Genomic DNA, 17400 nt, shown 5'->3' on the forward strand with positions numbered 1-17400 from the left:
GTATTTCACGCAATTACTTTATTTCTCATAATCATAAATTCATAACTAATTATAGGAACCAAAACAAAATAATTATTGTTAATTAAAATCTAATCACAGCCTTAGTTACATATCTATTTTATAAGACAGAAATACCTAAATTCTTAATACTGATAGGTAAATAATTCATAAACAAAAATAATAACAAAATAATTTCAGCTAACTTAATGGTAACTTTTTATAAGTACCTATTGTTTTAAAATTAACAAGGTATTTGAGGTAGGTTGACGGTCACTACATCGTCATTTGATAAATTGTAGCCTCTTTCATTATAATATTCATCTGTTTTGCCGCTGATAAATACTTTTAACAGTTTAATAGTTTTTTGGCGGCGAGGGTGTGCTGCCGCCAAAGGATGTTTTCGTGGTACCGAACAGAACATAGTACCCCGCTAGTCACAAGTTGGTAGTGTGACTTGGGAACGATGATCCAACAGTGTTATGTTGGAAGTTGTATTATGCATCTTGCTGTGTAAACTTCGATATCGCATTTCAGGACTGCATTATTGAATGTGGCGCCATCTGTTGCATGTGGGCGGAACTACCTGGCCTCGAATTTAATACAAGGAAGGAGGCAAACACGTGCACGCATGTCGTAATGCTACTCTTAACCACGGCAAGAATCTATCTACACGAGCATAAACACCGGGATAACCTTCTCTTGCGCATCCCCGACCCCATGAGACTACACCTGAAATAAAAAAAATGGTATTAGTTTGAAAATACTACCCTATTGAAATCATAATAATAGTGTTACTTGCCTACTATGGTGAAGTATGGTTGTCGGAGTAGTAAGGGGCCGCCGGAATCGCCAGTGCAGGCGTCACGGCCCGGTGCGTTGGCACAGAGCATGCGCGGTGTTACCTTCCTGCGACCGTAGCCTGCTCCGGAACACTCTTCTTCCCCCCATATTTGAACTTCCGTCTGTGTGTGTACATCACTAATGTTAAGTGTTGCCATGATTTTAATATAAAAAAGGTAAATTCATATTTTTTTTCGATGTAGTAATGAGTAAGTTAAATCACGCCCGTTATCCCTTAAAAGGGTGGGCAGACCCAAAAGTTATTAGAAGAAAATTTACAACCACTTCTGATACGTCCTAGGATGTTTTTAGGTGTATTTATATACTTACTTTCATTGGAATATTCGACGCCGGGCCCTTTTCAACCGTACTGCCCCACCCAGAAACCATAGCGCTTTCACCTTCCAAAACATCTGCACCATCTGCGTCTGAAAAGGAAAAAGGGTTGTATATTAAATCATCTATCAATAAAAATCACAAGTACCTACAGTTAATTAATATATTATACAACTTAAAAAACTTCTTAAAACGTCTCTAATCCAGGCATAACTAAAATTAAAAGAAAAAAAATACAATTTCTTTTTCCAACTTCAATTTAGCTTGCAAACATAGGTATTTTTTTTACGGATTTCAGCCATTAGTATTTTCAATTCCACCAAAAAGATTGCAACCTCAGAATCTTTTTTTATCAAAGTTCGACTGACCTGGTAAGCAGGCTGGCCTATACAGACTATCCGGTAAGGGTCGCTCTAGCCTGAGCACAGCTATGTCGTTATCATAGGTGTATCGATTGAAGTCAGGATGTTGGACCACATGCACCACATCGATGCCTTCAGACCTCGTGTTGTTCACGTCATATTCACCCACCAGCACGGACAGGCGGGAGGCTTCCACCCTGGAAATGATTAAAACACAATTTAAACTTAGGTATATATTACTTATGTATATTAATAACTTGGTAAAAGTCTGGGTGTATAAATACCTAAGTACCTACATCTCTGCCTGCTTCAGGGATAATTATCTATGTTGTTAAATTCAAATTCAAATTCAAATTATTTAATTCGGACTGTATCCATATATGTTAGTAACAAACAACTTATATTCTAATGTTAGTAACAACTTATACAACTTAAGCTAATACACACGCGCGACCCTTGGCACAGTAGCGTGCAGCTGCATCCAGCGCTTCAGCAGCGGGGAGTCCCACCGGTCTGCTAACACACTCAGGATACTGTTCGAGCTGGCGCGCACGCGGCGCAGCAAGGAGGCGCAACGTTTCCTCATGATGGTATAGAAGCAATTAATTTGCGCCTCTGCAAACATTAATGAGGCGCTGCAATAACGCGGCAGTCCGAACAGCATCCTGAATGCGTTATTATATTGAACACGCAGAGCTCCATAAGTTCGCTGCGTAAAGCTGACCCACAGACCGCACGTGTAGAACGACTGGCAGAACGCTTTGAAAAGCGTCGCCTTTACTTGTTCACTACAACGCGAAAATCTGCGGACCAACATGTTACAGCGAACAGACAGCGCCCTGCGCTCCCTTTCTATGTCTACATTATCTGACAAATTATCAGAGACCCAATGGCCCAGATACCTCACCTTATCCACTTTTTTCAATGGAGAGCCACATAACGTTATATCAGGCACGTTTTGGTAGCTTTTAGCACCTGTATTAAACACCATGAACTCGCTTTTGGATGCATTGTATCTGAGCCCATGAGCCTCTGCGTAGGTCTCGCATATTTTCACCAGACGTCGCAGCGCACCAATCGATGGGCTCAACAGCACCATATCATCAGCGTAACTGATATTGTTGACACAGACACCATCGACATGGCATCCAATACCAGTGCCGCTCAGCTCACCGATCAGACGGTTCATATACAGATTGAAAAGCCGAGGCGAGCTCAATCCCCCCTGTCTCACCCCGCAGTCCAGTCCATACATGTCCGAATGCGCGCCTGCCCACTTAACACGGTTTATCTGACTATTGACTATTGACTATTGACTATTGTTAAAAAGGTAACGCTTCTCCATAAGGTAATGCCTATGTTCCATTGGTATAGCCAAGAATCCCACTAATTCATCTCTCGATTTTGATACACTACTTTCGCTTCTTCAATCATACCATGGCATACGACCACGTATCTGATTTATCTCCTAAACATCACTATTCGAAAGAAGATCAGAGAACTAATATTCTTTTGTAAGTAAATTATTATTATTATTGCGTATGGCAGACAAAAAATTAAGAAAGTTTAAAAAGTAAACCCTGACAACGGAAAAATGGCGCCCTAAAATTAATACCCCCTTACAATTTAAACAGTGGCAGCCCTATAGGTCGGTGCGATGTGAACGGTGCCTTTTGTTTTTTTTTTTTTTTTGACGTGACTTATTGTAGATTTGCCGCAGATGGCATTAACTACTTGGCCGGACAAATGGGGAGCGCTGAAGGCTCTCACCCGGTACAACGTTTAAGACAACAGGCCTGAGGGTGCCCAGTTGGGCGCGAACCTCGGCTCAGGGCGTCGTCTGAGAGGAAAAATATTTGAAAGAATTAATCGCCCCTAGTGGGTCGATAGCGATAAGCGCTGAATGAGGGAAATCGTCGACCACGCCGGCGGGGTCGGTATCGGGGCTCTGAAGTGTTTGGTGTCGCGAGCTGATTGGCTGCCTCTATGGCTAGAGTAATCGGGTCGTTGGGATCGTATATTACGTCCTTCGGGCGCCGATACTTTTCAGTACCGTCCCTAAGCGGAATGTACTCGGAAGCCGCAACTACCAGGGGATTTGGGTGGTGCGGAGCAGACGAACGGTGCCACTGCACCAGGCGCCGAATGGGGGGGGGGGGGGATTATCAAGATTGTCCCACTCTGGCCAGCATCCCCGTATCTAGAGGGGACCACCTGGGTTTTGTATTTTGAGGGGCTGAGGGGTGCCACTTTGAGAATTTTGGAGATCTCGCACCGCACCACCTAAATATTTTGTTAGGGCCACCACTGCTTTTTAAAGTGCTATTTTTTTATAATGAATACCGCTCGTAAAGAAATCTAAACACACATAGTACTTAGTAAAGATAATCTAGAAACATGCTTAACCTTGTCACACGATTCCAGCCTAGACCGACATTAAACTAGCTTTGAAGAGAGGTAATTTAGAATTCATAACAAGTGCACAGTCACAGGGAGAATGGATTCGCCACACTGATAAAGACAAAGACAGCGATCTTGGCCGCATTCTGGGACCTTCGACTATGAAACATGCATACAGGTGCATTTAAAATTAAGTTGATAAGTAGGTAAGCTACGAACGGCTAAGGAATGGGATGACTTGATGATGGAATGGGATGACATGATGCCTTGCAATAAACGGCTTCTATGGTCCAGTGGTTGTGCGTTGGGCTCACGATCCGGATGTCCCGGGTTCGAATCCCAGTGGGGACATACCACAAAAATCACTTTGTCATCCCTATTTTGTTAGGACATTACATGCTGATCACCTGATTGTCCGAAAGTAAGACGATCCGTGCTTCGGAAGGAACGTTAAGCCGTTGGTCCCGGTTACTACTTACTGATGTAAGTACGTAGTCGTTACATGAGTCATGTCAGGGGTCTTTGGTGGCTCAATAGTAACTCCGACACCAGGGTTGATGAGCGTGGTAATCCACCTCACAACCCACACGATAGAAGAAGACAACAATCTTGGAACTTTCAAAACTAAAGTGAATAGGCATTTACTAAATACGCGTGTACCGTCTAAGACCAGCTTACCATTAGGTTGAAATGTGATAAGAGATGATATTCACACCTCAATATTATTTTTGAAGACCTATCCATAGATAGCACACACGTATGGGGAGTTGATTAAATATTTTTTTTGAGTTTTGTTCTTTACACCCCTTCCTCTTTCCATTTTTCGCGGCCTTTGCCCAGCAGTGGGATCTTGTAGGCTAGATTAGATTAGTTCTTTACACAACCCCCAAAATTTATTGTTTTTTTTTTCTATTTTTGTGTGAAATTATTAATGCGGTTCACTGCATACATCTACTTAGTAAGTTTAAACATTATAGCTCTTATAGTTTCGGAAAAAAGTGTCTGTGACTTACGAACGGACATACAGACATGACGAATCCATAAGGGTTCCGTTTTTGTCATTTGGCTACGGAACACTAAAAATGACTTGTGGGTCTGCATACGCCGATAGGGTTACAGGCGTGATTTTATGTAGGTATGCAGGGTATTTTTTAACTTAGTCAGATGCTTTTACTTAGTCATGAGATACTTTTACGAATCGTCAAAACGAATCGCCTTTTAGAAAGCGTTGCGACAGGGTCAAACACATTTTGTGAGTCCGACCTTAAGGGCGTATATTTTAACAATAAACACCTTTACAATACTACATACTTGCATACATACATTTTAATATGCCCGCATACTTATATAAACCTTCCAAATATGTATTTATCACGTCCGTAAGCTATCGACATATATATTATAGAATAATACTAACTACGATATTAAGTAAGTATTTTGTTTTTCGTAGAATAATTTATTTATGTTTTGTAAATATTTCTTTTTATTTTAGTGCAATAAAGTATATTTTTATTGTACGTTATCGGGGTAGGCAGAACTACAAGTAACAACGTTAAGTCTTTTTGTTTTCGTAGAGTAATATATTTATTTATTTATCTTTGTAAATATTTCTTTGTTTTGGTGCAATAAAGTACATTTGTGTCTGTATTGTACGTTATCGGGGTGGGCAGAACTACAAGTCAGCTGGAAATAATTTTGCCTGCAAATTGTATTGAAGTCTTACTATCTTGCGATGGATAGTTAACATAAACATAAATAGCCTATATACGTCCCACTGCTGGGCACAGGCCTCCTCTCAATCAACCGGAGAAGGTATCGAGAATACCGTCTCGCCCGAGACATTTTTTTTTCTATTTAATTTTCTCTTCGTTTATTTGTATGTCGTGGCCAGATCTTAGAATTGATCATTTCATGATGTGTTCGACCATTTCATGAAATGGTCATATTTCATGAAATAACCAACTTAAGTTGACCATATCGTTGAAACGTCAACGTTTAATGATATTTCAATCAACGTTTGGCCAAATCGTTAATGAATATCTGGCCAAAACATATTATGTCCTGTGTGTGTATGATGTGGCCAACAAATGATATTCTATTTCATGAAATATTACCATTTCATAAAATAGTCGAGCACATCATGAAATGATCAATTCTAAGATCTGTCCACGACATATACAATGAATCGTTTCGTGGATTGATGAATGTGGAGGAAGCAAGATAAGTGTGTCAGGTTCGAAGCAAATGGAATTCGATAGTCTCTGCTTACCCCGATGGAAAATAGGCGTGAATTTATGTATGCATGTCTGTTCGTGTATAAAATTACCTTTATAAAATTATAATTTTTAACCAAGAAAAAAGTACTTTAGGTAAGTACCTACTTATGTTAAAATACTTAATCTTATTAGCATTTGTGATTGCGATATAGTGTAAAGTTTCTTTAAGTAATCATTCCCCTACTTTTCTCTTCCATCCCTTATCATAAAAGTGTTAAGTGTATATCTCAATTAAAATACCTTAGAGGAAGTCATTGAGGCCTTCAATGCATTTTATATCTTTATTATTTGCTCGAAATGGTATTATTATATGTTTGGGTTTTCAGATGCTTTTAACCCAAATTAAAGCACTAGGTGCCAAGGATGTTATGGATATGAAATTTCGTATACGGATTGGATACTGATTTAAGAATGATTATTATACCGGATACGGTTACGGATACTTACGGATAATAAATTATTTCGGCTTATCTTTTTAAGGATATTATTTTTTTAAGGAATTTCAAAAGTAAAATACAAATAGGTTATAAAGTGGTTTTATTTATAACGACAATAAAGAAAAAAACAAATAATGCGCGCGGCTTGTGTGTCGGGCGTCGGCACTGGCAGCGGCCAGCCGATTAAAACAACTATCCGATAATATCCGAAACTTTTATTTCGGATTCGGTTACGGTAACGGAGCTCCCTAACATCCCTGTATATTCTTATCAACACTGAAAAAATGTTTAGCAAAACTTTGTTTAAGTATGTAAACAATAAACAGTGACTAACCTACATGTTTTCGTAAGTAAAATTTAACTGTTTTGTAATATTTTATCAAAAATATTTAGAACTAGTTTAATATTTACTTAGGGACTTTCAAATACACTTTATTGTACCGAACCTAATTTTAACAATCAGACATAACACACGAATACAGTACAATTTGGGCGACCTTATTAATCTAGAGCAATTTCTTCCAGGCACTACTACCAGGAGACAAACATTTACTAAACTTGCATGCTTGGTTTTCATGGTACATTCAACGTTCGTCAAAAACAATATAGATGGCGTCATACAGCTTTAACGTGATAATTATCTATTTTATCATTACTCAGGTACATAATTATGTATTCCAAAATACAATGTAATAGCAGTATCACATATAAAAATAATTGTTGCTTGATATTTGGATCATATTACGTATATGTTGCTACCTATATTGCTTCTCTTTATTTTGATCAGAATGATAATGGGTGGAAGATGTAATTGTGCCTGGGTGTAATTAAAAGAGTCATCATTTATACCCAACAAAGATAAAAGATACGTATGTCTGTTATCCATAAAATTCGAAGGTTAAACAAAGGAAAATCTTTAAAGCGCTATGTATAACTAGTATTTAAAACCGAATTACACAATTTGTAATTTTAGACAGATTTATTAATGTAACTACTTATACAATTTATTATTTTAAACTAATTTATTGATACAATTATACAATTTATTATTTTTGTTTTTTAACTAATGTATTAACGTAATTCTACAATTTATTTTGGTTGGAATAAGTAATAGCATGGAATAATTGTAAGAAATACCTACATATGATAGGTTGTGAACTAATATGACCTGTAACGAATGTTATCAAATAAATTATCATTTATCATTATCATTATCATTTATCATTTATAAGTATTGTTTTTGAGGAACTTAGCCTGGAAAGTCCCTTAGTAGTAATACAAATTTACGTAGACGGAGGAGCTCGGTGGCGCAGCGGTAAACGCGCTCGGTCTGCGATTGTTGATGTTAAGCAACTTTCGCAAAGGCCGGTCTTAGGATGGGTGACCACAAAAAAAAAGTTTTCATCTCGAGCTCCTCCGTGCTTCGGAAGGCACATTAAGCCGTTGGTCCCGGCTGCATTAGCAGTCGTTAATAACCATCAATCCGCACTGCGCCCGCGTGATGGTTTAAGGACCGATCTCCCTATCCATCCCCGTGCCCCAGTAGTGGGGACGTTAATGGGCTGATGATGATGATGACGTAGACGGAACCCCAAATCTTCGGACAAACAGCATTACAACCATTCGACCATTTAAGATATGGTTCACAATCTAAGATCGAATTGTAACTATGAACGAAGTCAAACTTCCTTATATGTGTCCGCAGGTGCTTAATGACAATATTTCGATAGAACCACGAGACATTAAGTACTTAGTCAACAATTATCCACTTTCACTTCTTCTCGACTATTGTTTGCAGATGTAAACTCTAAAGCCACGCCGTTAAGATAGCGGAGCGGGGAACGTAGAGTTTCTAGATCGAAGATAAATTATCTAATTCTGATTACTTACTAAATAAAAACAGATCTAAAGGTGACAAAAAACGTTTTCTTTATTCTATTTAACTTATTTATGAATTTTAATAAAGAAAAATGTAATAATAAGTGCGAAATTTAGTCACGTTTTTCTACGACGTGACTTGCTTTTTCATACAAATTCTATAATCATCTCTACTTGGTCTGTGTCCATAGCAATTTCGTTTTGACGTTTAATAAAAAGTAGCTGATTTGACTATTTGGAAACTAGTCACACCCTCGCATAATAGGCTAATTTCCAAATAGTCAAATCAGTTACTTTTACTTTTTACTAAACGTCAAACCTGGAAATTACTATGGAATTTGCATGAAAAACCACACTGTGACGTCATAGAAAAACGCAATAAAATGTCGGGCTTATTATTACGTTTTTCTTGATTAAAATAAATAAGTTAAGTAGAAAAAAGAAAATGTTTTTCCTTAGCTCTAGATCTGTCTTTTTTATTAATGAGAATTTCATACATTTTTTTCTTGAATCTAGTACACGACCCGATTGGAATGAAGCATCACTTAACAGGTAAGTTCGTTTGAGACCTAATTATGTTTTGTAAATTAGCATCACCGAGTCACTCGAGTCATTCCCAACACAAGTCTTTTTAGTATATAATGGGAAGACTTATTCACAATTTGTTACGTTGATTTGGAAAATAAACATTTTTTTTTATCACCGCTCCGCTTCACTGTAAGCATAGCTTTACAACGGCACATCTGATTGCTTGAATGTAATCAATATTCATGATTAGTTAGACAAAGGCGAGGCTAATGTTTGGCTCAGAGGTGATGAATTTAGATATCTGTGCCGTTATGCATCTCAAGTAGGCAACTATCTCGGACACTATACCTAAGTACATGAAAGCGATGTTTTCATGAGTATTTTTTGTCTTCTGCACATTAGGTTGGGTACACAGCAAGTTATTATTATTGACAATAATACAGCCTAAATTATCATACAACGCGATGTGTGACATAATATAACTGCTAAAATAAAACATCGAAGCAATTAAGTAATTTGAAAAACGAATATTGCAATTTGACATTTGCGCATATAAAAATAAGTGCGCAATGACAACAAATGTCATATAGAAATATTCTTTTTTTAGATGAAAGCTGCATCCATGTGACGTTTTTAGACCCTCAGCAATGACTTATGTTGGCAATTTTAAAAAAGGAATGTCACGTCACTTTAAGAAAAAAACGTTTGGCGGGTGTACCGTCTGGGACTTCGAAGAAAAAACAAGTGAAGACAGATAAAGTCGTTGTGAGAAGCGTAAACTGAAAAACTAGTTTCTGTATTGGATCATATTAGTATTATAATTCGTAGTACTTAATAATAATTGGTATTCGTAGTAAGATTGCCATTTATGGTAATATTAACTGATTATAACTGGGTATGTTATTAATATTTACCTACATTTTATTATAGAGTTAGTTAACACTTATGATTTTTGACACGAATTTCATGAAAACCGGTGACAGATGGTCAACCTATCGCCCATATTATTCTAGCTTCCTTCTATTGGGGCTATTTTCTTTCTCTTTTTGATGACTCATGACATTGCAAATAAAAGTGCAGCCAACTTACCCATATATGCAGTGCGTGGCTGTGATGAGATGGTCCCGGGCGACGACGGTGGCGCCGCAGATGACTTTCCCGTCCCGCCGCAGCGCCGCCAGCCAGGGGAACTCTCCAGGGGACACCGACTCTCCCCCTACCACCCGCCCGCCGCGCGTCACCCCGCATGCTGGGGAGAAATCAGGGAATACTGAATGGGAGCACAAACGACGAAAAAAGTATACCGCCCATCATCACAAGTAGTCACTGTTATCCTGTGGTACACCGGCTGGCTTCTCAATCGGGAAGCGCAGCCGCCGGTTCGAACCCTTGCACTAGTGAATTATCAATTTCTCTTAAGTGCAGTTTTCACTAACACAGTCCTCATTCAGCGCTTATCGCTATCGACCCACTAGGGTCGATTAATTCTTTCAAATATTAACGTCTCAGACGACGCCTTAAGCCGAGGTTCGCGCCCAACCGGGCATCTGTTGTCTTAAATTTCGTACCGGGTGAGAGCCCTCAGCGCTCTCCATTTGTCCGGCCAAGTAGTTAATACCCTATGCGGCAAATCTACAATAAGTCACGTCAAATAAAAAAAGACTAACACAGTTGGCTCGACCATTACAGATGGCGATACGGCTCACCACCTATCACGTTGGTCCAACAGAAAGGTCGGTGAGGTGTGGGTACTTAGTTCATTTTGCGTTGGATGTAATTGCTACCCCAACTGAGATATAATAACTGAGATATATCGAGAGCTTATGTTGTGTTTGTCATCGTAAAATTTTACATACACGTTGTCAGTACGTTCTAGGATAGGAATAAATGGATTGGCTACTCTAGTCCAAAGACCTCCACCTACCCGCAGTGCAGTGACTCCTACGTTTGATTGAGGGGAGACTGCCCACCCCTGAGACTACTTAAGTTAGTCTGTCGTGTCACAGACGGAGTATAGGAGTCCTAGTACGGCTTTGAAATAGACTACTCTGGGCGCCATCCCACACTGAGTACTGCGGGGCGGAAGGCAAGAGGGAAACCACTGCACTATTTTAGCATGGAGAATGCTACACCGACAAGAGCGTGGCTCTTAAATTTGTGATGATGAGCGTTTTAAAAGATAAAGATTAGATTAAAAAGATTAGTTAAGAGAGAAAGATTACAGTGTTCTAGTTTCTTAAATCTTCATTAGGACATTTCTCAAGTATCGCGAACTATCTGCAATGAGACAGGTCGCATGCCATTCGCAAGGGAAAGTTTTTATAAACTGCTTATGTTTATTGCCTTCAAGTTTCACCTGCTTTAGGAATTCATTCGTGTGTTTAACCACTTGCACACCTGTTATTGCCTAACGTAACCTTACCTACTACGTATATTAGTAACTCCATGATAGTTCCATGGTGGTCTTCATATAAAACAAAAAGGTAAGCTAATATAAGTAGGCAGAACGTAATTTCAGCGGCATTAAGTAAGTAAACATAAATTTCTTCATTTTACCAATCTAACAAGACAGTTCTAAAATTTCATCCAAAAAATGCCCATTCTTGAATTGACTAGACCAATGGAAATCGCATCGGTGGGACCTCCAAGACCTTGACTCACCACCTAGTTATGTCACAAATATATGGAGCGATATTGCACCTAAAAGCCACTCACAAATTGGGATTTCATCACTAATTTAAGAGCCACGTTCTTGTCGGTGAAGCATTCTCCATTCTTGTCTGTCAAAGGCCAATTCCTTCACTTCCTTATAAGACACGACGTTCGCCTTCTCTTTAATCTGTTCCATGTAAGCTCTTCTTGCAACCACTGCTCTATTTTTCCCTGAAAAAGTAGCATTTTACCGAAATTGGGATTTACAGAGCCAAAAATGCCAATTACACAACCCGATGCACCTATTATTCAGATATGATGAACTGTATCAATGAGTTATTCATTTATTTCACTAACGTAGTTGGGTCGACCATCATAGATGGCGATACGGCTCACTACCAGTCATGTTGGTCTAACAGAAAGCAAGGTGAAGTAAGTGAGTAAGTATTTATAGATACCTCTGACCAGCACAATGTGGGACTTTCCAGGTTCAGCAAAAACAATATCATAGATGGCAATAGTACAGCTTTAACGTGATAATTACCTATTTTCTCATTACTCGGATATGTACATACACACATACATAACATAAACAGCCTATATACGTCCCACTGCTGGGCACAGGCCTCCCCTTAATCAACCGGAGGGGGTATGGAGCATACTCCACCACGCTGCTCCAATGCGGGTTGGTGGATGTGTTTTTACGGCTAATAGCCGGGACCAACGGCTTAACGTGCCCTCCGAAGCACGGAATCATCTTACTTTTTCGGACAATCAGGTGATTCAAGCCTGAAAAGTCTTTACCAAACAAAGGACAGTCTCACAAAGTGATTTCGACAATGTCCCCATCGGGAATCGAACCCGGACCTCCAGATCGTGAGCCTAACGCTCTAACCACTAGACCACGGAGGCTGTTGATATGTACATAATTATTACAAAATACAATGTAATGGAAGGAGCATATATAAAAATAATTGTTGCTTGATATTTGGATCACATTACGTATATAATTATATTAGTACTAATATTGCTTCTCTTTGATCAGAATAATAACGGGTGGAAGATGTAATTGTGCCTGGGTGTTATAAAAATGGTCATCATTTATACCCAAAAACAAAGCTAAAGATGCATATATTTATGTCTGTTATCCATGAAATTAGAAGGTTAAACGAAGAAAATTTGTACAGCGCCATCTATATTATTTTTGAGGAACGTAGCCTGGTTATGTTAGTTATGATTATGTACTGCATGATGACAGAATACTTATCAGCATATCGCCCAGAAGTACAGATCATAACTGTGGAAGGGACATTTGCGGCGACACCTAACAGTATTGCAAAGCCTGTGTTGCTTATTTCTCAGTATAGGTACCTAAGTAAAAATATGTACCAATAAAAAACTGGGTTAACAGACAATCAGTGCGATAAAGATACGGCGCACGTTATCATGACATGAGTTATACACAAACGTATCTTTGGAATCCAAACTCAACTCGTACGCAGCTATGGGGGTGTGTCACTTAGTATCGTTTGGTACATACTTGTCCTACATTCAGCAACTCTTGCGTAAAATTTTTGAAAAGATCTGTGTTCTCCGGTCTTCGTCTCCCTAACATTATCCCGTTTTTCACAGAGTCCGTTTTCCTAACGGAAATATTTGACAGGTCCAGTTTTTTACAGAAGCAACTGCCTGTCTGACTTCCAACCCGCGAAGGGAAAGCCAGCCCAATACAGGTTAGAGCACATACCTCCGAAAATGGATTTTGTTGGGAATGTGGGTGTCCTCTGGATGATTTCCTTCACCGCTAAGCACGTGATAATGAATTCAAAAACAAATTCGACAATCAACAACTGATACGGTTCTCAAAATGAATGAACTGTTATAAAGATCTTTTATTAAGCTCGCAATTCTCTCATATTAACACGTGTTACGCCTGGGGTCTCCCTTCAATGATACGTAACGGTCGTTTATGGACCTGAAGTTGTAACGGTGCACAGATACAATAAATCAGTGACCTGGTCAGAGGGTCAGTTAATTCACGGGTCGAGAACAATGACTAACACGCATATAGAAAGGTTACCTATAATAACTGTTCTGTTAATCGTGTTAGCAATTGATGTGACCCAGGTAGTACCTACTTACTTCGTACATACTGTTTATTGTATGCGTATGTATTATAGTAGTAACGGCTTCCGTGGTCCAGTGGTTGAGCGTTGGGCTCACGACCTGGAGGTCCCGGGTTCAAATTCCGGAGGGGGTATATCACAAAAATTACTTCGTGCTCCCTAGTTTGGTTAGGACATTACAGGCTGATCACCTGATTGTCCAAAAAGTAAGATGATTCGATCGTCGGAAGGCACGTTGGTCCCGGTTACTACTTACTGATGTAAGTAGTCGTTACATGAGTCATGTCAGGGGCGTTTGGCAGCTAAATAATAACCCTGACACCAGGGTTGATGAGGTTGGTAATTCACCTCACAACCCACACGATAGAAGAAGAGATAGTATTAGTAGTGATCAGTGATGCGCCGTACCAGGGAATGTTTCCAAAGAACATTCCTAGATGTTCCCGTTGTTAATAATCTTTAATAGTAAGGACATTGGCTGCTTTTCTTTTTGATATTGTTCTCATTTAAACTTTTCGTTACGATGCCATTAACACCTTATATAGTTAGAACGGTGTTGAAAAAACAACTTTTTTTATGAATGCCTATAGATTCCTGATGCCATTATTAACAGGTTGTAAGCATCCTTTTTAATAAGTACTGTTTTTAATGTGGCTTTCTGTATTTTTGTTGTTGTTTCTGTTTTAATAACGGAATAGAAAAAAAGAGGTTGGAAGGGCCAAGTGAGCGCGAAATGCGCGCCATACAAGTATGAGCAAATAGTATAATAAAATAGTATACTTAATAATATTATATTATATACTTCAACTTTGCACTCCATTCCTCCGCAAACTTTACGACTCACGCCACGGAGCTCTGTGAAAATAATGTATATTAAAAGGTCGTGTTGTGTACGTGATTTGATTTGATTTGATTGACTCTGTCGCACTAACATATTTGACATTTAGTAAGACTTACAGTTCAATTTGTCAAAACTGTTAATGTGACATGGTACCAAAGTGTATATATATTAATGCTCGTGACCGTACTATAGCAGGACAATAAGTCAAATATCGACTATCACGCAAGGAGATATCTCCTTATCTGAAAAAACTTACTTAGTATTATTGATCAAAAAAGAAAAATACTTTTGTATGCAGTATCGTATCTTACGAATAGTAATGATAAAATTGCATCCTATCACATAAAATTTACATTGCCGGTAAAGTAGTTATGAAGCGAAGCAGTAGAACTATCGTAGTTATCTGTTTGCAATAAGTAGTAGTAGTAAAAGAGGGGTTGAACCGGCGACAGCGGTTCTCATAGATTAAGCCTTTCCAAACTTTTTCTTCTATTCCTTGGTTTTAATAGTTCATTCATCTTGCGTCTGGATGTAGGCAGATACCTCTGACTAGCTCAATTGGGACTATTGTCGTCAGCTGTGTTATGTTCGTATTTTTGAATTTTTTTTTATTAAGCTTGTAGTCACTGCACTGCACTTACCTGCCCGGAAATTACATTTACACTGCCGTAAAATAACGCACATACACTTGACACTATTTGATATCCTAAATAAATTACTAGTGAAGACGGATAATCAAAACACTTCGGAAGACACCGGGAAATAGAAGAAAGTTTCTTAGTTATAAAAATATCTACTTATAGCAACTTTAGGTATGTATTTCTCTCATTAAGTGACTAATACGTATTCGTACTGCTTTTTCTATCGAAGACACTGTTGTAAAAGCCACAGTTAAAAAGAAACCTTTTCTTTTTAATTTAAAAATGAAAACTGTTTTGTTTTTTTCCGGATTTTTTCTTAACGTGCAATGTAAACACTCACTGCAAGGCCTGCATGCGCGGGCGGCGGCGACGGCCAACACGAAGACTAAGGCACGGAACATATCTGGCGGCGTGTGAGTCGAGTCTGGAGGCGAGGGGAGCCGCCGGCGCAGCTATTATAGGCCGTGGGCGGCGCCTGCGATAACCGACGGAGGCTATGGCCAGGCCAAGTTCACGGATACTCGCGGACTGCGCGCGCGCCACCCCGCTGCGCCCGCGCCGGTGGTAGGGTGCATTGTGCAACCGACCTTGACACACATCCCTGATGGATGACTTACATAACTTAATTATTACTGTCTCGCGTTATTTTTGGAACTGTTGCAGAACGATTGATTGATTTCGAGTAAGATGATTCATAAGTTCAGGGAAAAAAATGTAAGATTAATCGCTCAGCATGCGTGACCGACTGAACTCTATAATGTAGGTACTTATATGAATACAAAAAAATTAGCAGATAACCGAAATCACTGTTCGACAAGTTCCATTAATTGTGACCGAACTGCATTTCCAGGCATATAGTGAGACCAACTTTGGCATAACAAGATCTCGGTATCAATTGGCGAAAAAGCATTCTTCATTTTACTTTTAAATTCCGTGTGGACCGAAGGCTAATTAATGTTCATGTTCCGCGTTCAATTAATATTGTTGGAAGAGCTTCTCGTTGACACACTTGGTCCGTTCGGTTCGGGAATGCATTTAAGGGATCATCCTCACGACGCGATCGAATAACGTTAGCCGGGCGATTTCAGGGTAAAGGTGCCAGTATTAAGACGTTGACAGTCCAGTGACCCATATACGGGTCGTGACGGACTAGCTCCATACGTCCGTGACCCATACAACCCGGTACGCAGCGCACTAAGGGCGGGCGCTCTACTTGGATCCCGGGTAACTTAGCAAAGGTTGAAGTAATATTCATGAGGGTTTAACAAGGAAGTCAAAACATTTTGTACGGGGACTGTCAACGTGTTAAACCACATGTATAAGTACCATAAAAATCACCACGTATTGATTGACCATTTCTTGTCGAACGTCATATCATAACTCATTCATTATTCAATGGTCTTTTTTTGACGGGGGAAATTGCAGATTTGCCCGGGTCACAATTTGTAAATGGTACCTAAGTACATGTATCTAGGTTGTTGACTAGCTTACACCTATCCAAAACATTATTTATTATACATTTATTTATTAGGTTTGCCAATAGACAAAAACACCTTTAGATGTAACTTAACCTATATACAAATACTGGATTAGTGCTCGTCTAATTATAGGCAAACACAACATGCTAATTTATTTACGCTACAAAGGACGACTATTAATATAAAATAAAGAAAAAATAGAGAAATAAATCTTAAAAAGAATACATTTTTTATTCAACAATTAAAAACAAAAAAAAAAAAAGAATTAAACAACACTTAATAAACTTAAATGATTAAAGATTACTCTGCCAAACGAACATTCACAAAATTATTTAATTTTATTTAATTTTTAATTAATTTTATTTTATTTGTTCAAAGTCTTTCTTTATTTACGAGTATTCTTCTTTTGGTCTTTTCATTTTATTTTACTTACGATATCGTAAGAATTTGCATCGCGTCGTGAGGAAGCTCGCTAACTTTGAATACAATTTGTCGCCGCCGGTTTCCGCATCAAATTATGGTGATTACTTTAATTAATTAAGGCCCCACAGTATTTTAGACGTCACGCTGGTACCCCAATTACTTTTTGCATGACCTTAAGATTA

At 38.8% G+C, this 17400-nt stretch overlaps 1 protein-coding gene across 1 annotated transcript; it reads right to left on the minus strand.

The window, feature by feature from the left end:
* Positions 1–171: 171 nt before the first annotated feature.
* LOC126370282 (transmembrane protease serine 9-like) lies at positions 172–15724 on the minus strand. Its single transcript, XM_050015112.1, has 6 exons — positions 15658–15724; positions 10147–10306; positions 1545–1735; positions 1171–1268; positions 800–962; positions 172–729 (listed from the first exon to the last, which is right to left on the minus strand). The coding sequence occupies exons 1-6, from the start codon at positions 15716–15718 to the stop codon at positions 596–598; spliced, it is 807 nt and encodes a 268-aa protein (XP_049871069.1). The 5' UTR covers positions 15719–15724; the 3' UTR covers positions 172–595.
* Between the last annotated feature and the right edge of the window lie 1676 nt (positions 15725–17400).

This window comes from Pectinophora gossypiella, chromosome 10 (assembly GCF_024362695.1).
Source record: "Pectinophora gossypiella chromosome 10, ilPecGoss1.1, whole genome shotgun sequence".
Lineage (NCBI taxonomy): Eukaryota > Metazoa > Arthropoda > Insecta > Lepidoptera > Gelechiidae > Pectinophora > Pectinophora gossypiella.